The sequence below is a fragment of the Cherax quadricarinatus genome, chromosome 69, assembly GCF_038502225.1.
Source record: "Cherax quadricarinatus isolate ZL_2023a chromosome 69, ASM3850222v1, whole genome shotgun sequence".
NCBI lineage: Eukaryota > Metazoa > Arthropoda > Malacostraca > Decapoda > Parastacidae > Cherax > Cherax quadricarinatus.
This window is the reverse complement of record NC_091360.1, coordinates 526781-552144: the sequence shown is the minus strand read 5'-3', so window position 1 is coordinate 552144 and position 25364 is coordinate 526781. Positions and strand designations below refer to the sequence as shown.

The 25364-nt window shown below is 38.1% G+C and overlaps 1 protein-coding gene across 9 annotated transcripts in view; it reads left to right on the top strand.

Annotated features, from left to right (window-relative positions):
* Positions 1-24625, top strand: part of Usp20-33 (Ubiquitin specific protease 20/33) — a 38839-nt gene extending 14214 nt beyond the window's left edge. For 5 of the 9 annotated variants that reach the window (XM_053795769.2, XM_053795767.2, XM_053795770.2 and 2 more), the window contains exons 8-14: positions 497-681; positions 2743-3058; positions 3911-4209; positions 4486-4733; positions 7416-7553; positions 8803-9396; positions 17814-24624. In XM_053795769.2, coding sequence (XP_053651744.2) covers positions 497-681; positions 2743-3058; positions 3911-4209; positions 4486-4733; positions 7416-7553; positions 8803-9396; positions 17814-18044 — 2011 coding nt within the window. In that variant the 3' untranslated portion in view covers positions 18045-24624. Of the gene's footprint in view, positions 1-496; positions 682-2742; positions 3059-3910; positions 4210-4485; positions 4734-7415; positions 7554-8802; positions 9397-17813 lie in introns of all 9 variants that reach the window. The other 4 variants (XM_053795773.2, XM_053795771.2, XM_053795772.2 and 1 more) reach the window with 1 other exon arrangement.
* The last annotated feature ends 739 nt before the right edge of the window (positions 24626-25364 follow it).

Sequence of the window (25364 nt, the reverse complement as noted above, 5' to 3'; positions counted from 1 at the left end):
AAAACGCCATCGTAAGCTCCTCCTCCTCTCCTATGTGTGGGCAATATGTGTACTAGAGTACAGTGTTGTAGACTCTGATTAAAATTATCATTAGAGGCTGAGGGAGGGAGTGAGTAGAGGAGGTTTTTAAGTGCTAGGGGCATTGACATTCAACAGGCTTGTATGAGCATGTTAAATCAGAGTGAGTGAAGGCATATGGTTGATGTGCTGTTGGAGTGTGGGCAAGGTAACATTTATGAAGGGATTCAGGAAAACCTGTTCTGTACTCTATTGGAAGGGTGAGAATATTAGTTTGGAAGACCCTCCGAACTGTAATGTCAGCACACTTCTGGCAAGATGATGAATGGTGTTTCTTCTTTTTTGGGGGAGAAAGGCTGATAAGTTAAAAGAATTAATAAAACCGAAAGTTTTTGAGACTGGGAAGTAAGAAAGAGTTTATGTATAATATACTTATTGTGATACAAGCATTGTGATGTTCTTATCTCTCCTTTAACAGGAGTCTTCTTTTGGCTGATCACGAGACCAGTGAATTCTCGGATGCTGTGTCAGACACCACTCTTCTTGACTCAGACTCAGCTGGTGGCATATCTTCTTCTGCTTCTCCTCAAGTTCATTCCTCCTTCACTAGTGGTCTTGGCTCTAGTAAGCCATCTATAGCATCAATCACATCATCCTTCAGAGGTCTGTACAGTTGTTGTCTGTTGACTCACAAAATCATAATAACATGATTGCAAACAAACAATGGAATGGGTGGGGATTGAACCTTGGAGTTTTAGGGCTCGTTCTCCATGGGTTCAGTCCCCACCTGTTCCATGGTTTGTTTTCTATTGATATTGCAGTTATTTAGACATGAAATTTTCTCAAGGAAATGTTATTCATAGTTCAAAATAGTTAATATTAAATTAAAATTCCAAATTTTAAAGGAAATATTAGTGTTTTATGAAAATAAATATGCTGTAGTTACACTTAAGCTCAGGTTCATGTTATTTATTTTCATTTTTCTTTGAGGAATATATTGTACAGTGTATCTTGCTTCTCATTTTTTAATATTACAGACCTGACTTGCAGATGTAAAATTAAAACAAGCTAGAAAGTTGAGAGTGAACATAGATAAGAGTAAGGTGATGAGGATATCAAATGATTTAGATAAAGAAAAATTGGATATCACATTGGAGAGAGGGAGTATGGAAGAATTGAATGTTTTCAGATATTTGGGAGTTGACTTGTCAGCAGATGGGTTTGTGAAGGATGAGGTTAACCATAGAATTGATGAAGGAAAAATGGTGAGTGGTGCAGTGAAGTATCTGTGGAGACAAAAAATGTTATCCATGGAGGCAAAGAAGGGAATGTATGAAAGTATAGTGGTATCAACACTCTTATATGGGTGTGAAGTTTGGGTAGCAAATGCTGCAGCGAGGAAGCGGCTGGAGGCAGTGAAGATGTCCTGTCTAAGGGCAATGTGTAGTGTAAATATTATGCAGAGAATTTGGAGTGTGGAAATTAGGAGGTGGTGTCGAGTTACTAAAAGTATTAATCAGAGGGCTGAAGAGGGATTGTTGAAGTGATTTGGTCATTTATAGAGGATGGATCAAAGTAGACTGACTTGGAGAGCATATAAATCTGTAGGGGAAGGAAGATGTGGTAGGGGTCATCCTTGAAAAGGTTGGAGGGAGAGGGTAAAGGAGGTTTTGTGGGCAAGGGGCTTGGACTTCCAGCAAGCACATATAAGCACGATAAGGCACCTAAATTACTGGGAATGGTTGAAGGTCCTTGATCTGTATTCCCTGGAATGCAGGCAAGAGAGATACACGATAATATACACTTGGAAGGTCCTGGAGGAATTGGTATCAAACCTGCACACAAAAATCACTCCCTATGAAAGCAAAAGACCCGGCAGGAGATGCAACATTCCCCCAGTGAAAAGCAGGGGTGAAACGAGTACATTGAGAGACAACATAGTAAGTGTCTGGGGTCCAAGACTGTTCAACTGCCTCCCAGCCTACATAAGGGGGGATTACCAGTAGACCCCTGGCTGTCTTTAAGAAGGCACTGGAAAGGCACCTAAAGTCAGTACCTGACCAACCGGGCTGTGGTTCGTATGTCAGCTTGCGTACAGCCAGTAGTAACAGCCTGGTTGATCAGACCCTGATCCCCCATGAGGCCTGGTCTCAGACCGAGGAATGGGGCCATTGACCCCCAAAACCCTCTTCAGGCAAACTCCAGGTAAGCATGTGTGAGCGTGTTAGATAGGAGTGAATGGAGACAAATGGTTTTTGGGACCTGACAAGCTGTTGGAGTGTGAGCAGGATAATATTTAGTGAAGGGATTCAGGGAAACCGGTTATTTTTATATAGCTGGACTTAAGTGCTGGAAATGGGAAGTACAATTCCTGCACTTTAAAGGAGGGGTTTGGGATATTGGCAGTTTGGAGGGATATGTTATATATCTTTATATATGCTTCTAAACTGTTGTATTTGGGTGCCTCTGCAGAGACAGTGATTATGTGTGAGTGAGGCGATAGTGTTGAATGATGATGAAAGTACAGTATTTTCTTTTTGGGAATTTTTTTCTTTTTGGGTCACCCTGCCTCGGTGGGAGACAGTCGACTTGTTGAAAAAAAAAAAATAAAGCGAAGTTAAGTTTAATCACATCAAATTTCTTTACTAGATATTTCCAAACTGGCTGGCAATCCTAAGCACGTTATTGTGAAGAATCTTAAATTCACTTATTTTCTGTTGGCAGCTACAACATCACCTTGCCCAGGCAAAGCATCATCAAGTACTGCGAACAATCCCAGCCGAAGAAGAAAACCTCCTTCATACCGCAGCGTCATCTCTGATATCTTTGATGGAACCATTGTCAGCTCAGTTCAGTGCTTGACCTGTAATACAATATCCTCCAGAAAGGAAACATTCCAGGACCTAAGTCTACCTATCCCCAGCAGTGACCAACTTAGCATTCTGCAGCACTCCTCTGTTACACAGTTGCAACAAGTGGGTGGAACCAACACCAGTAGCCTTCACCTGGCCAAGGCCTCATGTGATGCAACCACAGATGGGTTAGTTCTCACATTTTGTACATTAGTTGAGATAGGCTGCTGTATTAGTTGAAAGCAGACAGACTAGTACATACCAGATTTGCACTGAGCCATCAACTAATCTCTACTGCTTTACTTTACGTTTACTTCATCTTTTTTTCTTTTGGCCAAATCATTTTTACAGTACTCTAATTCTTGTTGTAAATTACCAAATAATGGTGTTTATACATTCATAAAAGGATTCAGGGAAATCATTTAACTGGACTTGAGTTTTGTAGTTAAGTAAAGATATTTCAGTGGATAATGTGTGTATTCCTCTAGGATAAGCAAGAGCAAGTGATCTGGTGAATGTGTTATTGTCTTTAGGTTGCCATACTTTGGTGAGAGAGAGAGAGAGAGAGAGAGAGTTGATGTGGTGAAAAGAAAACATCATTATTCAGGTCACCCTGCCTTGGAGGGAAATGGCTAGTGTGTTGAAAAAAAAATATGTTCAGAGCACATGAATGGTTATTAAAGGTTAGTGTAGCTCAAATTAGCATAATTATGAATTGTTTATTTCATTCACAAAGGATAAATTTTCATTCATCTGAATTCTTCTCTGCAAATTTATGGGAGGTAGTCTAAACATTCTTAAATTTAACCTATATTGCCCTCACAGAAACTTTGGCTCAGTACACAAATTACCCACACATACGAGAAAGAAACTTATGACCGGGTTTCAGTCCGACTTGGACCATTAAGTAATATATGACTAGTTTATAGATCAAATCAGACCAATACATCATAAGTTTCTTTCTCCTATGTATGAGTTATTTGTTTATTGTTCCAGTCATAGTATTGTTCTTTTGGTTATATGTTTAACCTTGCTGTCAGATGGATGTGGTGGATCTGGGTGTGGCTGCGGTCATGGCTTTGGGGTCCAGCTGTTTCCCTCCATCATTGTCTTGCAGCCTTCTTCAGTGCTGATGAACTTAAAGGAGACAACATGTATTCCTGTGAGAAGTGTGGTAAACTACGCAATGGAGTTAAATTTTCAAAAGTTTTACAATTACCCGAGGTGCTTATTATCCACCTTAAGAGGTTCCGGCATGAAACGATGTTCAGTTCAAAAATTAGCCAGTATGTGTCATTCCCACTTCATGGCTTAGATCTTACACAATTCCTGCATAAAGGTGAGTATATGTTGAAAATTCATAATCACTAGAGTGACTGGGATTCTAACCTATAGTCTAGGATTACCAGTCTGTGTTGCAGTGGATCAAGGCAGTGAGATGCTAACCTTAGACTGCAGTTGCAAATCCCCATCACTCCAGTGAATGTGTACATAAAATAAATGCATGTTCCATTTTCCTTTCATGGTAGACTATGACATTGTTATCATTTTCCTCAAACATAACCACAAATTTATTTATCTTTAGTTTTTTAGTCATTTTTATATTATACTTCAGATTGTGGCTCTGAGGTTGTAACATATGATCTGTATGCTATCATATGTCACCATGGTACTGCAGGAGGTGGCCATTACACCTCTTATTGTCAGAACTGGAGCAATCATCGCTGGTATGAGTTTGATGACCAGTATGTTACTGAAGTCTCCCCAGAAACTGTGACCAAGTGTGAAGCATATGTTTTATTCTACAAAAAGACAAGTACAGAGATGACATCACGACGCCAGAGGACAGTTGAACTTATGCAGGTATACCTTGCTAATATATTTTTGTTAATTTAATTCAGATCTATTACCAGTGGTTTGATCAAGCTTCATAAAAAGTAGTTTTGATTTTAATAAGACTATTGGTTTAGGGTTATACAAATTAGATTCTTTCTTTCTTTCAACACACCGGCCGTATCCCACCGAGGCGAGGTGGCCCAAAAGGAAAAACGAAAGCTTCTCCTTTTACATTTAGTAATATATACAGGAGAAGGGGTTACTAGCCCCCTTGCTCCTGGCATTTTAGTCGCCTCTTACAACACGCATGGCTTTTGGAGGAAGAATTCTGTTCCACTTCCCCATGGAGGTAAGAGGAAATAAACAAGAACAAGAACTAGTAAGAAAATAGAAGAAAACCCAGAGGGGTGTGTATATATATGCTTGTACATGTATGTGTAGTGTGACCTAAGTGTAAGTAGAAGTAGCAAGACGTACCTGAAACCTTGCATGTTTATGAGACAAAAATGGACACCAGCAATCCTACTATCATATAAAACAATTACAAGCTTTCGTTTTACATTCACTTGGCAGGACGGTAGTACCTCCCTAGGCGGTTGCTGTCTACCAACCTACTACCTAGAACAAATTAGATTCATTTATAATTAATAAAATTTGGGAAGAATTTAAGCCATGTTAGACAAGTCCTCGACCATCCCACCTGCATCGTAATGGGACCAGTGTAATGTCACGTGTGAGGTGATATCTCAGCCTTATAAGTCTTATGCTGTTTTATTATTTTTACAGGTCCTTGATATTGTGAGAAATCACAAAAGCATTCGGAATTTCACTATTTTTTCTCAGTGGTTGTCTTGCATATTGCAATATCACCATTTTACTGTGATCTTATTGCATCATGTATAAATAATGAAGCATGATTTGTTGGGAAACTGGGAGCATAAATCTGGGGTGGATAGACAGACATGTACGAGGTGTAAGGAAAAGTTGGAGTATTAGTGTGAAGGAAAAGTTGAGAAATGAGTGCTGAGACATGCAACAGTAGAGATCAAGTGAATAGTCTGTAGGATTTTAAATGTTGTTAGTATGTGAGCATGGTAATTAATGTATTTGTCAGGACTCTGGAAAACCAGCTAGCCAGACTTGAGTTTTGGAAACTTCCCTCTGAAAGTGTTGGAAAACTTGGGTTTTAATGGGTCAGCAGGGGACGATAACATCAATGCCATTCTGGGAAGACAGGTAGAAAGTAAATGTGTAAGATTTTTACTTTAGGTTATAGCACCTTGGTAAGAAACAGCTGATTAAAAATTGTATGTGTATGATCAGCAAAAGCATTAATAATTACAGGAGCTTGGCTACCTGTTTCAGGTTCAGTTCATGTGACTAACAGCCAGCTTGCCCATGGCTTATGTGATCAGCAAGTAAAATGTGTTCACTTGCAGTTAATCAGGTGAGGGCCAGACCTCCATCACTACTTTCAAACAATAACATAAGAAATATACCTAGTTGGAGGATTCTTATTAGAACCAGTTGGTCGAGTGGTTAACACACTGGCATGTGAATTTTAGAACTCACTGGCCATGGGTTCAAGCCCCGCCCATTCCCTGGTTTGTTTGCTATCGTGTTTTGATTTTGTGAGTCAGGAGTAACACAAATGGTTCAGCGCTTCACATTAATAAAATACATGGGGATATAGCCCACCAAAAGAGGATGACTTGGAGGGTGTATAAATCTGTAGTGGAGGGAAGGAGGGGTAGGGGTCATCCTAGGAAAGGTTGGAAGGAGTGGGTAAAAGAGGTTTTGGGGTGTGGACATAGCAGGCATGTGTGAGTGCAATAGATAGGAGTGGAAACAAATGGTTTTTGGGACTTGATGAGCTGTTGGAGTATCAGCAGGGTAATATTTTGTGAAGGGATTCAGGGAAACCAGTTAGCCTGACTTGAGTCCTGGAGGTGGGAAGTACAATGCCTGCATTTTAAAGGAGGGGTTTGGGATATTGGCTGTTTGGAGTCACATTTGAACTGTCATGTCTGCATGCCTCTGCAAAGACAGTGATTATATGAGTGATGGTGAAAGTGTTTCTTTCTTTTTTTGAGTCACCCTGCCTAGTTGGGAGATGGCCAGCATGTTGAAACAAAAAAATAGCCCACCAGAGGCAAGTACTCTTTATTTTATTTCGGTTAATCTTTAATTTTCACTATGATATTGACCAGTGACTGAAAAAGCACAGTAGATTAGAAATATCATATACATACTGAAAAATCTTAAGTTTTTAAAGATAACTTCTTTGATTTTTTCAACATCTTATAGTTTTTAAGCCCCCTTTGCCAGATTGAAATTTTCCCCAGAATGAAATCCTGGCTGTGCTACTGGATCTCACTTACTATGACTTGAAAATGAAAACTGGATCGTTACCAAGTTACTGGTGGCTTGTTAGTGGTCCAGGGTTAACCAAAATGTAGTTTTTGTTAACAATTTATGGGTTATTTATGAATTGTTTCAGTTATGGTATTGTGACTTATTTACCCCTTTTTTTTCTAGTTAATTTATCCTATTTCTTTTATTACAACTCCATTTATCAACTTTAAAGACCTGCTGAGTCTTTTTTTTTTTTTTTTCATTTTATCAGCCTTTTTCCATAAAAGCCTGAAAGGCTGGAATTGAATGATAATGGTTTGATTCAAATCTTGATAGTATCTCATCTCTCCACAGGTGTCTTCACGGGAACCTTCACTCATGCATTTCTACATATCTAAACAGTGGGTCAATAAGTTTAACACTTTCTCTGAACCTGGACCCATTGATAACTATGACTTCTTATGCCCACATGGAGGGGTACAACCACAAAAGGTATGAAATGTGTATATGTGTGTGTGTGTGTTTGTGTGTGTGCATGTGTGTTTCAGTGCTTGTGAATTCATTCTTTCTTTCTTTCAGCACACCGGCCGTATCTCACCAAGGCAGGGTGGGATACGGAGAGAACAGGAAATAAACAAGAACAAGAACTAGTAAGAAAATAGAAGAAAACCCAGAGGGGTGTGTACATATATATATGCTTGTACATGTATGTGTAGCATGACCTAAGTGTAAGAAGAGGTAACGAGACGTACCTGAAATCTTGCATGTTTACGAGACAGAAAAATGGACACCAGCAATCCTACCATCATGTAAAACAATTACAGGCTTTCGTTTTACACTCACGGCAGGACGGTAGTACCTCCCTGGGCGGTTGCTGTCTACCAACCTACTACCTAGGGTGTTTGTGAATATCCTTAAGAAAAACTTGAGAATCATTGATGGTGAAGAATTTGGAATTCATGAATTTTTAAAGATTCCTGTATTTATTTCTTGAAATGATTTTCTTTCTTCTTTCAACATACCAGCCGTATCCCACCGAGGCAGGGTGGCTCAAAAGAAAAAACTAAAGTTTCTCTTTTTAAATTTAGTAATATATACAGGAGAAGGGGTTACTAGCCCCTTGCTCCCGGCATTTTAGTCGCCTCTTACAACACGCATGGCTTACGGAGGAAGAATTCTGTTCCACTTCCCCATGGAGGTAAGAGGAAATAAACAAGAACAAGAACTAGAAAGAAAATAGAAGAAAACCCAGAGGGGTGTGTGTGTGTATATATATGCTTGTACATGTATGTGTAGTGTGACCTAAATGCAAGTAGAAGTAGCAAGACATACCTGAAATCTTGCATGTTTATGAGACAGACAAAAGACACCAACAATCCTACCATCATGTAAAACAATTACAGGCTTCGTTTTACACTCACGGCAGGACGGTAGTACCTCCCTGGGCGGTTGCTGTCTACCAACCTACTACCTAGGGTGTTTGTGAATATCCTTAAGAAAAACTTGAGAATCATTGATGGTGAAGAATTTAGAATTCATGAATTTTTAAAGATTCCTGTATTTATTTCTTGAAATGATTTTATAATCATATTACATTCTAGACCCTCATGGGTCTTAGCACTGCAGCATTACCACAATATTTGTCACTTTCCACTTAGCTGTGTTTAATGCAATAAGTTAGTAATTTGTGTGTGGTTTAATCAATTATGATAATTTAATATTTTAATTGTTTCCTTTCTAGGCAAGTTATGTGGGAGAGTTGGTGATGCTTCTCAGTCAAGGTGTTTGGGAATACTTGCACCAGGTGTTTGGTGGTGGTCCCGCCTGTACAAGACTGTATGAGTGTGTTACTTGTCGGGCAGAGCTCGATGCTCTCTCGCATCGTCAGAATAGTGAGCTGGAGATGTTCTTCAAGCTGAAAAAGATGTTCCAAGAGGAAGAACACCCCAACATTGTAGCAATATCCATGAGGTGGTTCCGAACGTGGGAGAGCTTTGTGCGAGGACGTGAGCAAGAACCACCAGGCCCCATTGATAATTCTTCGATATGTACAAGTAAAACTGGCCAGCCTATGCTCAAACCAGGGTCAGATTATGCCCAAATCTCTGAAGAGATGTGGGACTTCTTCCACGAAACATATGGAGGTGGCCCAGAGTTGTCTGTCATGTATGGTAACCCACATGGTCCAGCCAGACGGTCCGAGCGAGCAGAGGGAGCACGGACTGACACTCACAAGTCTGAACCACTTCAGCCAGGCTCCCGATCACAAAGTACAGACAATCTTCCATACAGTGGTGCTGGTGCAAATCGACAAAGAACTGTTTCTGCTGGTGAGGTGAGGACATTATCACTAGTCAGTAAAAAATGTATTAAAGAAAACACTATTTCCTATCATAGTCATGATCTTTGAAACTGATATTTAATATATATAGTATGTTCAGTACAGTTGTTCTTCTTAATTATTTAAAGTAAGTAAATATTATCGTAATTAAGCACAGAAAAGATGTCCAAGAAATAGTCACTTTGAAACAAATAATGTTATTGGTAATTATCAGTGGAATTGATATTTGAGATGTAATTTATTCCCACTCTTACATTCTGTTTTTTTGTAAACATTGCAAATTGCAAAATGATGTTCAATATCTTTTATAGACCCTTGCAATAAAGATTATTATTATTATTATGTTATTATTATTACAGCATCCCAAAACAAATTCACTAGCCAGACCTAAAATTTTAATATTTGATCATTAATACACTACAGTAGTTTTCTATTTGATGGTCACATATTATGTAAATGAGTCATTTATTATTATTAGGATGGCATTTTCTAATTTGTTACTGAAGTTTAAATAATAATATTAATTATTCATATTTATCTCCTTTTTGAAAGCTTTTATTTGAAATTTTAAAAGTCACTATTGCAGACTAAAATTGTATATGAGAGTTAGTTGTTTTGCATATGACCCCTGTGGGTTTAGCTGTTGGAGTGTAATATTTTGTGAGGGGATTCAGGGAAACTGGTTAGCCAGACTTGAGCCCAGAAAATGGGAAGTACAATGCCTGCACTTTAAAGGAGGGATTTTGGGATGTTGGCAGTTTGGAGGGATAATAAAAATTGTCTAAGCTGTCGTATCTAAGCTCCTCTGCAAAGACAGTGATTATGTATGAGTGATGGTGAAAGTGTTGAATGATGAAAGATTTTTCTTTCTCTTTGGGTCATCCTGCCTCGGTGGGAAATAGCCAACATGTTAAAAAAAAAAATATTAATTTTCATAGACTTCTATTATACGTGTAATTACTGTACTAAAAGATAACAGGAGAATATTTTGAATTTGAGTTGATGTAGCGTAAATGTTAAGAAAGATCTGATTGTTAGTGCTATTCAGTAAATGATTTGGATGTTCTTTCCAGATTAAAAGAGGTGGGAGAGTTTGAATGAGGAGTTAATGGGATTAGCTTAAGTGTATCTGAGGAAACAAGACGTAAAAAAAAAATTAGTGGTAATTTTCAATGAGCAAACTTCAGTAAGAAAAGATCTGTTGCAAATGTTGAAATTCAAGAATTGTGTTGAGAGTACAAGTGGGATGTTAGGAGTGGAATATAAATAAGTGACTTAGGTCACTGGAGGTGAGAGAAGAGAGAGCAAGAGTTAGATGTATATCTTTGATATAAGCAAGAGTTAGATGTATATCTTTGATATACCTTTGATGAGTTCCCAGAGTTTTAGTACTCCTGGAGACCGGCCATGGGTCAGGCTCATCTGGTGCTTGCCTGGTCAACCAGGCGGTTGCTGCTGGTGACCCACTGCTCCATATTTTCACAGCCTGCTTGATCTGGCACCTGTTAAAGATACTTGTCAAGTTTCCTGGACAATATCAACAGATAGACGAGTTAGAAACATGTTTTTGATTGAAGAAGTCTACCATGTAGGCAAAATATTTCAATAATAAAGATACCCAGCTGTAGAATATGGGTTGTACTCATCTGAGAATAAGAGGTGTTTTAGCAAACTGTAATTCTCAAGTGGGAGACACACTTGTAGAAGACATAGTAGGAAACTGGAGTGCCAGGGATAAAGAACCTTCAGTTGAATTTTATGTGAAAAGTAGTTTGGCAATAGGCAGTAAATATTGTAGAAGAGATTAAATAACTATGAGGTATGAAAAAGTGCAAAAGCAGAGCAGCCTGCTGCACTAGGCATACATTGATGGATGAAAGGCACCACATGTTTTTAAAGGAGTGACTGATATATCGGCATTCTTTAGTGGAAGCTGGAGTAATAGGAGAGTGACACACGAGAATAGTGTCATTGTGTGAAAGAAAAATTAAAGTGAATGAGCTAAAGAAGGGAGTCAGAGTTACAAGTGACTTGGGAGAAGGATGGACAAGAGTGAAAGATGGTAATGATATATGGTGTGGATTTAAGAATGCAGTGTTGGAGTGTGCAGCAGAGGTTTGTGATTATAGGTGGGTGGAAGCAGAAGTAATGAAAATGGCTGGCAGAATGATGAGATAAATAAGGGTGATAAGGGAGAAAAAAAAAGCATGATTTTTTTCATGACATCAGCCATCTCGTATCTAGGTAGGGTAACTGAAAAAAAGGAAGCCTTCACCATTACTCACACTGTCTTACCAGAAGTACACAATGTCATAATTCAAGTGGCCCTCAGAACTATAATATCCCTACCTGTCCCTCAGAGTGTAGGATCTATACCTACCACCTCCAGGACTCCAATCCAGCTTTGAGTTCTAGTGGCAGAATATATACAGCAGAGAGAGAAAGAAAGGTTACAAGACTAGAGAGAAAGATGGTACATATGAGAGCATGAGATATCTGCAAATTTTTCTCAGAATAAGAGATAATGAGAAATTGTACATGAATGGTATACAGTACCAACAAGATGAAGAATTAGACCCATGTGCAACATCTGGATATCTTTGTAATGTTTTGCCATCCAGTGACTGTATCAATACAAACTCAAGGACATATTGGGAATACTGTAGAGAAAGCCTGAGCAATAAATGCACTTGACAGATAAGAATGAAAATAGTAAAGCATTAGATGGGGAGGTAGAGGTATCAGATAAATGAATGTAAAGAATATTTCAAGGCACTGTTAATGTGGATGATGAAAGGAGATAGTGATTTTATGCATGAGGCTGGGAGAAATACTATTTGTTAGGAGGAGGCAAGAACCAGAGGAGAGTGGAAAGGTAATGGGTGGGTTGAAACTTGGAAATGTATTTTGGGTAGATGGAATTAAGATTTGAGATACTGAAAGTAGGTAGGAATGGTATTTGGGACCTGACGAGCTGTTGGAGTGTGAGCAGAGTAATATTTAGTGAAGGGATTCAGGGAAACCAGTTATTTTATATAACCGGACTTGAGTCCTGGAAATGGGAAGTACAATGCCTGCACTCTAAAGGAGGGGTCTGGGATATTGGCAGTTTGGAGGGATATACATGTATTGTGTATTTTTATATGTACAGTGGACCCCCGGTTAACGATTTTAATCCGTGCAAGAGGGCTCATCGTTATGCGAAATAATCGTTATGCGAATCAATTTTCCCCATAAGAAATAATGGAAATAAAATTAATCCGTGCAAGACGCCCAAAAGTATGAAAAAAAATTTTTTTTACCACATGAAATGTTAATTTTAATACACACAAACTGAAAAAGGCATGCACAATTACATGACACTTACTTTTATTGAAGATCTGGTGATGATTGATGGGATGGGAGGAGGGGAGAGCATTATCTTCTTACTGTTTAGAAGGGGAATCCCCTTCCATTAGGACTTGAGGTAGCAAGTCCTTTTCTGGGGTTACTTCCCTTCTTCTTTTAATGCCACTAGGACCAGCTTGAGAGTCACTGGACCTCTGTCGCACAACAAATCTGTCCATAGAGCTCTGTACCTCCCGTTCCTTCAAGACTTTCCTAAAATGGGCCATAACATTGTCATTGAAATAGTCACAAGCACGGCTTGCAACAGCTGTGTCAGGGTGATTTTCATCTATAAAGGTTTGCAGTTCAACCCACTCTGCACACATTTCCTTAATCTTTGAAGTAGGCACAATGGATTCCACAACTGGCATAGGCTTCTCAGGGTTAGCCCCAAACCCTTCAAAATCTTTCTTAATTTCCATACTAATTCCCACCCTTTTTACCACAGGGTTGGCACTAGAAGCTTTCTTGGGGCCCATGGTCACTTATTTTCCACAAACAGCACCGAAAACACTGTAATAATACGAAATATTCCGAGTGTATGCTTGGATGTTACCGCGGAGGCTGGCTGGTAAACAATGGGACGGCCGGCACATGTGAGGGCACATTGGACGCGTCTCGGACGAAAATCGGTATGCGGGTTTTTAATCGGTATGCGGGGCAAAAATTTTGCGATAAAAGTAATCGTTATGCGGAAAAATCGCTATGCGATGCCATCGTTATGCGGGGGTCCACTGTATATACAGTGGACCCCCGCTTAACGATCACCTCCAAATGCGACCAATTATGTAAGTGTATTTATGTAAGTGCGTTTGTACGTGTATGTTTAGGGGTCTGAAATGGACTAATCTACTTCACAATATTCCTTATGGGAAAAAATTCGGTCAGTACTGGCACCTGAACATACTACTTGAATGAAAAAAGTTCGTTAACTGGGGGTCCACTGTACTTCTAAACTGTTGTATTCTGGGCAACTCTGCAAAAACAGTGATTATGTGTGAGAGAGGTGAAAGTGTTGAATGATGAAAGTATTTTCTTTTTGGGGATTTTCTTTCTTTTTGGGTCACCCTGCCTCGGTGGGAGACGGCCGACTTGTTGAAAAAAAAAAAATAATAATAATAATTGAACTTGGTTGTCTCCCCCTCCACAATGGATTTAGTACTCCCTCTTAATAAAATCAATTTTTTTTTAACACTGGTCAACTGTGACTAAGGTAGGGTGACCCATATAAAGAGGATATAGTACGCTCATCATGATTCATTCAGTCACTTGCCAGAAATTTGCTGACCTCAGTTTACATAACTCTCTGAACTGTAACATCCTCACCCCTCCTTCAGAACGCAAGCACTCTCATCTACAGGACAGAAGTCCAGCCTGCCGGTTTTCCCCAAATCCCTTCATAAATATTATCTTGCTCTTGCTCCAACAGCAAGTCAAACCATAAGATCTGTTACTCTTCACCCATTTCAGTTTAACACACTCACACAAGCCCTCCAACCCCTCCTGGGAGGACCCCTGAACTTCCACCCCAGATATATATAAGGGGATATATAGTACCCTCTTACTTATCCTGTTGTTCTCCATTCTCTCTAAATGCCCGAACTACCTTAACCCCTTCCCCTCTTCAGCCCTCTGAATAATACTTTTGGTAACTTCACACTCCAAATGCTCTTCATAATATCCACACCACACATTGCTCTCTGATGTGACATCTCCGCTGCCTCCACCCTCCTCCTTGCTACAACATTTAAAGCACAAGAGTCACACTAATATAAAAGTGTTGATTCTACTGTACTCTAGTGCATTCTCCTTTTAGCCTTCATAGATAAACATTTTTTTGTCACAAATGATAAACACATCACCTACCTTCCCTCCCTCTCCTCATCTATTATATGGTTCACCAAACAGACCCATTTGCTGGCATGTCCACATCCAGTTATCTAAATACATTCACTTCCTCCTTCCAGTGTGATATCCAATCTTTCGTTGCCTAGATTTTTTATCTAGATATGATTCAGGGAGTGGAGGAGGGTTGCTCCTTGAACAAGAATATGTTGACCAAGAAGAAGTTTAGTTCTGGGAAAGGTTACGAGGAGGTATAGGGTACATTCCAGGAAAGCCTGGAGGGAGTGTGTGAAGGAAAACTTGACAGGTATTAGCTTGAGCAGTCATGTAATTTTCTGAGACTGGAGTGAATGAAGACGAGAGGTTTTTGAGATTTGACACATTGGAATAAAGTAATATTTATGAAGGGAGTGAGGGAAAATTGATTAACTGGACTTCATTATGAATGGAAAATTGCAGTGCTTGCACTCAGAAGGAAGATTAGGGATATTGCAGTTTGGTAGGTTAGTGATATTGGAATATCTGTTGACCTTTGGAAAGACATCTGAGGGAATGAGTAATGACAGGTGTTTTACTAATTTTGGTCACCCTTGGAAACAGTTTTCTTAAAAACTGGAAACCAATATGTTGTAGCTATTGTTTTGAAAAAGTTTTCACTTAGATATGGATAATACTGTACTGTCATGATGAAATTTAATGCATCTGTTCCTATTCATTAAGTTGGGAATTATATATAGTAGACACAGGCTTAATATGCTGTGTACATATACTTCCTAACTCCCGAGACATATTTATTTGTGACACATGGGATATACATGGGTTATAGGGTCCCTTTAGAATTCTCACCACAAACACGCACAGTATAGAAGCCTGGTCACAGACTGGGCCGCGGGGGCATTGTTCCCCAAAACCCTCTCCACGTATACTCCAAGTATATTCAGTGTAACATGGAAATATTGATTGTAGTGTAAGGGATTAGACACAACTGATAATTGTATCGGTTCTTTATTTTCTAATTAATGGTAGCTTGTTATGGTACTGTAGTAGAGGGTCCATTGCTTATTATGGTACTGTAGTGGAGGGTTCATTGCTTGTTATGGTACTGTAGTGGAGGGTCTATTGCTTGTTATGGTACTGTAGTGGAGTGTACATTGCTTGTTATGGTACTTTAGTGGAGAGTCCATTGCTTGTTGTGGTACTGTAGTGGAGGGTCCATTGGTTATGGTACTGTAGTGGAGGGTCCATTGCATGTTATGGTACTGTAGTGGAGGGTCCATTGCTTATGATACTGTAGTGGAGGGTCCATTGCTTGTTATGGCACTGTAGTGGAGGGTTCATTGCTTGTTATGGTACTATAGTGGAGGGTCCATTGCTTGTTATGGTCCTGTAGTGGAGGGTCCATTGCTTATGATACTGTAGGGGAGGGTCCATTGCTTGTTATGGTGCTGTAGTGGAGGGTCCATTGCTTGTTATGGTACTGTAGTGGAGGGTCCATTGCTTGTTATGGTACTGTAGTGGAGGGTCCATTGCTTGTTATGGTCCTTTAGTGGAGGGTCCATTGCTTGTTATGATACTGTAGTGGAGGGTCCATTGCTTGTTATGATACTGTAGGGGAGGGTCCATTGCTTGTTATGGTTCTGTAGTGGAGGGTCCATTGCTTGTTATGGTACTGTAGTGGAGGGTCCATTGCTTGTTATGGTTCTGTAGTGGAGGGTCCATTGCTTGTTATGGTACTGTAGTGGAGGGTCCATTGCTTGTTATGGTACTGTAGTGGAGGGTCCATTGCTTATGGTTCTGTAGTGGAGGGTCCATTGCTTGTTATGGTACTGTAGTGGAGGGTCCATTGTTTGTTATGGTACTGTAGTGGAGGGTCCATTGCTTGTTATGGTCCTGTAGTGGAGGGTCCATTGCTTGTTATGATACTGTAGTGGAGGGTCCATTGCTTGTTATGGTACTGTAGTGGAGGGTCCATTGCTTGTTATGGTGCTGTAGTGGAGGCTCCATTGCTTGTTATGGTTCTGTAGTGGAGGGCCCATTGCTTGTTTTTTTTCCAACTTAGTAGTAATATTTGATTGTTTCTTGGTGTTAACATTAACTTTCATATATACATACTCCTATAACATGATGTGATATTTGCAGTACTGTGCCACTGCAAAGAACCTGTATTTGGCATTATTTTCCTTCACATCACTTGCATCCAGATAGTGCTTACTGGTCTCAGTGTCTGTGTGGAAATTAGGATATGCTGCCAGCTGCAGAGAGACTTGGCATTGCATGAAATATATGTAAAATGTTCAGCAACCACTTAGATATCAGCATGTATTGAACAGTAAGCAAGTATTAATTTTATGTAGATAATTGGTTCAGAGAATTGATGGGTTGATGAATTAAACATTTATGCAATGCTTGGGTATCTTTATTGTGGAAACGTGTTGCCAACCGGTGGCTTCCTCAGTCTAATACACAGTAGAATGGTTGAAGATCACAAGGAGTTTGAGGTAATCAGTCCCTCAGCCTACAGTCGATGTGATCAGTCCATCAATCAAGATCACTGGACTGATCACATAGACTTCATTCCTCCTCAAGAATGTTTGTCATGGGTTTTGTTCCCTATGGATACACACAATACATGTTTCAATTAGACTTGAGTATGGGAAGTGGGAAGTATGAAGTATGATGTCTACACTGAGGGATGGGTGAGGATGTTGTGGTTCAAAGGGTCATCTGAATTGTGGTGTCTGAACTGGCAAGATAGCTACTGAATGAGTTATGGTGAATGTGTTTCAATCTTTGAGTCACCTTACCTTGTTGGGAAATGACTGTAAAAAAAAATGTTCCCACTGCTGATTATGAATGTCAAATATAAACCAGTATGTAAATTAATAAATATATACTAGATAATTTGTTAGCTATGAATACTGCATACTAGCCAGTGTTTATTGCATGTAATTTGTACCAATTATACCTCTCAAAATAGATGCTGATAAGGGGCTCCTGTTCCAAGGTAATGGATATTTTCTCCCCTTTCTTGGATTGACTCTTGTTTGCCTCTCATTTTCCAGGTGCTGTATGACCCCTGTGGGTTTAGTGGTTTCCAATAATAATTTGACCAAGTAATAGATGGAATTATTGTGGAAGTATTTAACACATTGCTTTGTCTCTCACTCCATGTGGTGCAGGGTGTGAGGATGACACCAACATGTTGCTCAAAGATCAGTGAAAGTGAGAGGTTGTCTAAGTCACAGTCACTCGAGGAGAAGGAAGAAGCATCAAGTGAAGATGATGATGATAATGAAACAAAGTCAGGCTGTGTGGAGGAAGCCTCAACAGGTAGTACAAATATTGGTGTAATTCAACAAACTCTGGCAGTAAAGTCCTCACTTCAACCACTAGAACAACACTCAATATGATAATAAAACAGGTTTTGCTAGTAATTTATTTTATGGGGACTTTCACTATTTCTATATACAGTTAAAAAGTAAGGTATTACAAGAATACACACTGGTATACTACAATTTTTGCATTTATTTTGTGTAAAGACATTACAGTCTCATAAAATACAAAAGTAGTGACAAGTGATGGATTACAAATAACCTAATTAAATCTTCTGTTAGTAGGATTTATTCATAATATGAACAAGATATATATTTTTTTTCTTACTGTTTATTTTTTATATCCTTTGATAATTGCATAAATCAGGGAGTACCACTACTGTATAAGTTAATACTGTAGTGGGATTTAGCACTGCTACTGATGTTGAAGTCATCATGAAATACCTCTGTTATATGAAATATTGTAGTGGGATAAACCACTATTGTACAAATGCTGTAGTGGAGTAGAGCACCCCTACTTTATAAATGTTGCAGTCAGGAGACACCACTACTATATAAATGCTGTAGTTAGGAGAGACCACTGCTACATAAAGGCTGTAATAGCAAGAGATACCACTACTGTATAAATGCTGTACAGTAGTTAGCAAGATACACTACTGTATAAATCCTGTAGTTAGCAAGAGATACCACTATTGTATAAATGCTGTAATAATAATGTAATCAGTTTAAGTTCTAAATCTGTATGGGTTATATAACACTGCAGGTAGAGATGTGTAAGGGTAGGAATGTACAAAGGTTAGGAGAGAGTGAGGGGTAGGAGTGTGTGAGAGTAGGAGTTATTGAAAATGAGGATTACTGCTTAATTTCCATTAAAATGTCAGAAAATGAGTTTGCACCAAAGGTGGGACTTTCAGGAAGAATTTCAATTAGTGTGTGATAGGGCAGCATAAACAGAAGTCCTGTAAGCCAGCTGATTGACTGGACAATCTATTAAGATGAGGACTGTCAGTGTAACAACAGTCCTCATCATGGTACTAGTTGGGTTTCCATGTGAACATAAATGTTGTAGATATAATGAAATCACATGAATTGTATAAGTGTTAGGTCATCCTTACAAGAAAGCCATGAGCTTGATAGTGTTGATCATGAAGCTGGTGTACTTGCTGTTGGTGTGTTGATCATGAAGCTGGTGTACTTGCTGTTGGTGTGTTGATCATGAAACTGGTGTACTTGTTGTTGGTGTGTTGATCATGAAACTGGTGTACTTGTTGTTGGTGTGTTGATCATGAAGCTGGTGTACTTGTTGTTGGTGTGTTGATCATGAAACTGGTGTACTTGTTGTTGGTGTGTTGATCATGAAACTGGTGTACTTGCTGTTGGTGTGTTGATCATGAAACTGGTGTACTTGCTGTTGGTGTGTTGATCATGAAGCTGGTGTACTTGTTGTTGGTGCGTTCATCATGAAACTGGTGTACTTGTTGGTGTGTTGATCATGAAGCTGGTGTACTTGCTGTTGGTGTGTTGATCATGAAACTGGTGTACTTGTTGTTGGTGTGTTGATCATGAAGCTGGTGTACTTGTTGTTGGTGTGTTGATCATGAAACTGGTGTACTTGTTGTTGGTGTGTTGATCATGAAGCTGGTGTACTTGTTGTTGGTGTGTTGATCATGAAGCTGGTGTACTTGTTGTTGGTGTGTTGATCATGAAGCTGGTGTACTTGTTGTTGGTGTGTTGATCATGAAGCTGGTGTACTTGCTGTTGGTGTGTTGATCATGAAGCTGGTGTACTTGTTGTTGGTGTGTTGATCATGAAGCTGGTGTACTTGTTGTTGGTGTGTTGATCATGCAGCTGGTGTACTTGTTGGTGTGTTGATCATGAAGCTGGTGTACTTGTTGTTGGTGTGTTGATCATGAAGCTGGTGTACTTGTTGTTGGTGTGTTGATCATGAAACTGGTGTACTTGCTGTTGGTGTGTTGATCATGAAGCTGGTGTACTTGCTGTTGGTATGTTGAAAGGTTTTGGCAATTTCTTAGTCAGAAAAAGTGTTAATGGTATACATGTATTTATTAGTGTTATTTTTACTCTTGATTGTCAGGCTGTTTTTCATATGTTCATAAGAAAGTACTGTACCCGAATGAGTCATATAGCACTGTTTTGTCAAAGGCCTTTTTAATAAATTTTGCATGGTGTGTATAAAGTTAGTTATTGAATTACAATGTAGTGGTTGTCTTGCCTCTGGGAAAATTGCATCTTGGTACACACTGCCAGTGTCCTACTTATTATAAAGTTTCCAGGTTTTATATACCATTTAGTACAGTGTATAATGAAACTAAATCATCCAGTTTTACCATATGAAGTAATAGGAATTATTATTATTACAATCATAAGTATTATTACAATCATAAGTAAACACTAAACCTACTAGAAGTAATGGGAGGAAAAAATTTAAAGCAAATCTTTCAGAAAAAAATTTTTTTACTAGATCTAAAGCCTTAAGGAATGTTAGGATATTGTACTGTGTAATATATGGGTAATATATTATCTTAAATCACTCTCTAACTTTTTGAAACTTTTTAAAAAGCAGAGAGTCTATTATTTGTGTTTTGCTACTTCCTATAAATGTCTATCATCATTTGTTGCCTTACAGCCATATATCCACATTCAAATTATTATTATTATAATCAAAAAGAAGCGCTAAGCCACAAGGGCTATACAGCCACATTCAAATTGATGATTTTCATTTGCTTTTGCTTTGCACATCACTCGTGTCATCCCCCTCTATTCTGCCTTCCTTTTATAATTTTTACAAAGTCAAGCTGTGCCTTTCACAAGCAAGCCTCATTCTCCTTAACACAGTTCTACTTCCTCATTTCTCATCTCTCCTGGGTTTGTGCAGAGAATAAAAAAGAATCATGCACTAGGCAGTGCATGATGAGAAAAGCAAAATTTGGACTTTGTTTGGTTTAAAATAGTGACCTTGAGGTGTTTTGTAGGTCCTAATGGTTTTATTGGCTGTTTCTTGGTATCAGTTGAAAGAATGGAAGATATACTACTGAAAGAGAGATGATTTTGGTTGGATGTAGTTTGAAATTGGACTCAGAGTAACAAATGTTAAATTTTTGCTGGTTTTCCCGAGGCCTCCCTACACCCCCTCAATTCCATTTTGAGTTTTTAATAAGTCTGACTCAATTATTGAGATACCATAAACCATAACCAATCATTCCTGGTTATGTTACCCAAGAATTAGAGTAAATCTTTGATTTTTTTTGTGATTATGAATTCAAAATGGAAGGCAAGTGTAATATAGGAGAGACCTGTGGACATGATTAATGAACAGAGGAAATATTCTTTTACTGCATGGACTCTCTACATTATTTTGGACTCTGATTTTTAAGTGAAAATAACTTTTATGTTCTAATAGTTGAATGAGCAGTTTCTTGTGGCAAGTCGATGGAATGGAAGGAACACTAGTGAAATTGCTAAGAATTTGGTTGAAAGGAGCAATGGAACTGGATTAAAATAGGACTCAAATTGGGCAAAGTTGCCAATGCATAAATTGTGCCAGACTGTGTAATTTTGTAAGTTTTCAATCAAATTTCTTACTTTTAGCATCACATTATTATTATTATAACCAAAAAGAAGTGCTAAGCCACAAGGGCTATACAGCGCTTTAGTGTCACAACATTTAGGAAAAGATTGTCTACCATTTCAGATTTTTTTTTTAAACTGTGGACTTAGCGATATTAATTTTGGGGTCTGGAGAGTGTAAGCGTTAAACTCTACCTTCCTCTTGCATTAGCTACCACTAATAATGATAATATACGGTAAATAACAAAAAAAGGCACAATACCGTGACTGGAACAATACACAAATAACCTGCACACAGAAGAGAGTACAGTGTGACTTTGTAAATGGTCCAAGTCGGACTGAAACATCGTCGTTAGCTCCTCTCTTCTATGTACGGGTTATTTGTGTATAATATATGCTATTATTACTATTATTACATTATTATTATTAGTAGTAGTAGTATAGGTGGGCCCTGCTTATACAGCAGGTTAGGCTCTGGGCTACTGCTGTGAAGTGAAGCAGCCTTTTTTTTTTTTTCCACTTTCAAATGCATATAAAAGCCTGATAACATGTTTATGCTATCATATATTAAGTGAGCAATAGAGCTAGGCCTAAAAAATGCATGTACAGTATGCACATTACCTTAAATATTTTGTCCTTATAGCGAGTGGTGAATATATTTATTGTAGAAAGTCTGAATAAATGAAGAATGGGTATAATTGAAAACCGCTGTATTAGGAAAGTGCTGTAAAGCAAAGAGTTGTATTGCAAGGCCCACTTGTACCTTCTTGAAGAGCTCAGACATACTAGTAGTTGTTCTTAACATAATGCACAACACTACTACTACACCTGTTATCTACCAGCAGACACTAGTCTAGCAGACCACTTGCTCTTACTCTGCATGCCATCATAACCCCATACATTATATTTATTTATCCTTGTCTTCTTGAAATATGTATAGCCCATTACCAAATCTTTGAACCATAATTCATTTAAAAGTTACTCATTGTTATTTACCCCAGGTACTACAACCTTTCCCAATAAAGTTCCTACACCAGTGTCTCCCACTGCTAAAAAAGCCTAAAACATGTTTATAGTTTTGTACATTTATCACTAATATGTTTCACAGTAGGTTTTAGTTTATTTTCTCAGCATCAGTTATTGCATTATTTCACTCCCCAAATTAATCAGAATTTTCTGTTTACAGCAAAGACAAAATTAGTGTATATATATTGAAGCATTTTGTAGGTAGTAGGTTGGTAGACAGCAACCGCCCAGGGAGGTACTACCATCCTGCCAAGTGAGTGTAAAATGGAATCCTGTAATTGTTCTACATGATGGTAGGATTGCTGGTGTCTTTTTTCTGTCTCTTAAACATGCAAGATTTCAGGTACGTCTTGCTTCTTCTACTTACACTTAGGTCACACTACACATACATGTACAAGCATATATATACACACACCCCTCTGGGTTTTCTTCTATTTTCTTTCTAGTTCTTGTTCTTGTTTTGTTCTTGTTTATTTCCTCTTATCTCCATGGGGAAGTGGAACAGAATTCTTCCTCCGTAAGCCATATGTGTTGTAAGAGGCGACTAAAATGCCGGGAGCAAAGGCCTAGTAACCCCTTCTCCTGTATAAATTACTAAATTTAAAAAGAGAAACTTTCATTTTTCTTTTTGGGCCACCCTGCCTTGGTGGGATACGGCCAGTTTATATTAGTGTGTATTATTACATTCATGAATGGAGGAACACTAAACCCATAGGGGTCATACAGCATTTGGGGAATGGGAGACTTTCAGGTTCAATGCAGTAAAGGGAAGGGCAGCTCCAATTTCTTGGATCAAGAACCCATCACCAGCATGAAAGAACATCCTTGATGCTGGTGCATATTATTATTGGTGTATAAGTTTAGTGATTGTGTGTGTTGTGTACATCATTACTTGTGTTACGTACATCATTACTTGTATTGATCGCACACTCATAAAATAATCTGTTATGTTTGTCTTTTATGTACTACATTTTTACATCTTTGTCAAATGTAACAAGGCGATTGTGTACCATGTATGGTGTGTACCATGTATGGTGTGTACCATGTATGGTGTGTACCAAGTGTATGATGTGCACCATGTATGGTGTGCACCATGTGATACTTAAAAACACAGAGTTCAGTTTTTCTTAGATTAAGATAACTGTATCTATACTAGAAGACTGGAATTATATATGCAATTAATTATTATTATTTGCAATTCATGCCCTATATGACTCATAAGGGTCATATAGTGTCTGAAGAATAGGAGGCAATCAGGACACGTTTCCTTCCTTGGATCAAAAGTCCCCTCCAGCATCCAGGAACCTCCTTTGAGGGGTGAACTGTATATACATAAAATGTAATGGAAAGTTTGAATGTATTTTAATATTTGAGATGAATTGGAATCTTTGACTTGAGGACATCATTAAAACTGGTGTAAGACAACTACCAGGAACACTTGTGAAACATCACCAGAGATGTAAAACTTTACTGTGTCAAGATGTGAATTATTACACTACTGTATTAGTTATATGAATAATTGTAGGAAAGACCAGTATTATTGTACAAACATTCTAGAGCCTGTATGATTTAACATATTAAGTCACAGCAGTTATTTACATCCTATATGCTGTATGATAGTTATAAACAAGTCATAGATGATAAATGTTAAACTTTTTTAACAGGCTGAAGTTAATTCCAACCAGGAAATTGTGTGAATTATGACAAGTGTGAATGTTGTGATTGACAATGTGTCACTTTCTTGGGTATGATTCTTTTAATTGATAATAAAAGAACTATTCACCATATTTTGTTCATAAATACTGTACTATAATTATCAAGTTGGCTCTTTGTTCTACTATGATGTATGAGGAAGCACCTGCTGAATATTTTTTTAATTGTCATTGTTGAACTATGTAAGTTTTGTATAAAATGAATCACTGTACACTATTTTATCTGTATATGTTAGTAATCCTATTGTTGTAAATTAAAAACTATTTACTTTTGTTGTGGCCTTATTTCTATTTTTCCATGTTAAAGTGTTTTGTAATTATTGCACTTGCATCCTGTAAGTTTTGCAAAAAACTTTTTTTATACTCTACTGTTAGATAAATCAAATAAAGTTAAATGCATAAATTTTCAATTTTAAATAAAAATTAACCCATTGATTAAGAAATCAATACATTATTATTATTATAATCAAAAAGAAGTGCTAAACCTACAAGGGTAAAGAAATCAATACATAACATGAGAATTTCACAATACATATATATGAAAGTAAAAAAATTAATAGGGAATCTAAGATTAAAATTGAAGCCATATCATATATATAACTCAACTTGCAAGAGACTTTTACTCCTACATTAGTACAACTCAAAAGAATTGACATATCCATTCACTACATTATGAAATAATATACATGTACTACATGTATAAAACCAATCTTACCCATCTACTAACCTCTCACTTGCCTCTTCTCAGCTGCATCAGTTGTTCATCCACAGACCCTGGGGAAATGCTCTTGCATGTGTATTCTGGTAGTCCCTAATTGTGCTTGTTATTCATCTTGAGCAAGTATAATTGTTCTACTAATTGCTATCTGTATTTCAAGAAAGTAAGGGTTATGCATATCACATAATAGGGCAGCTAAACAAACTTATTTTTATGGCTACATCTCTACTCTGAATACCACTATTTTTATGTGTGCAGTTTAACCTTTAAACTGTGTCCAACATACTAGTATACAACTGACAAATGTGTCCAGTGTACTAGTACACAATTTTACTTACCTTCATATCTGCTACC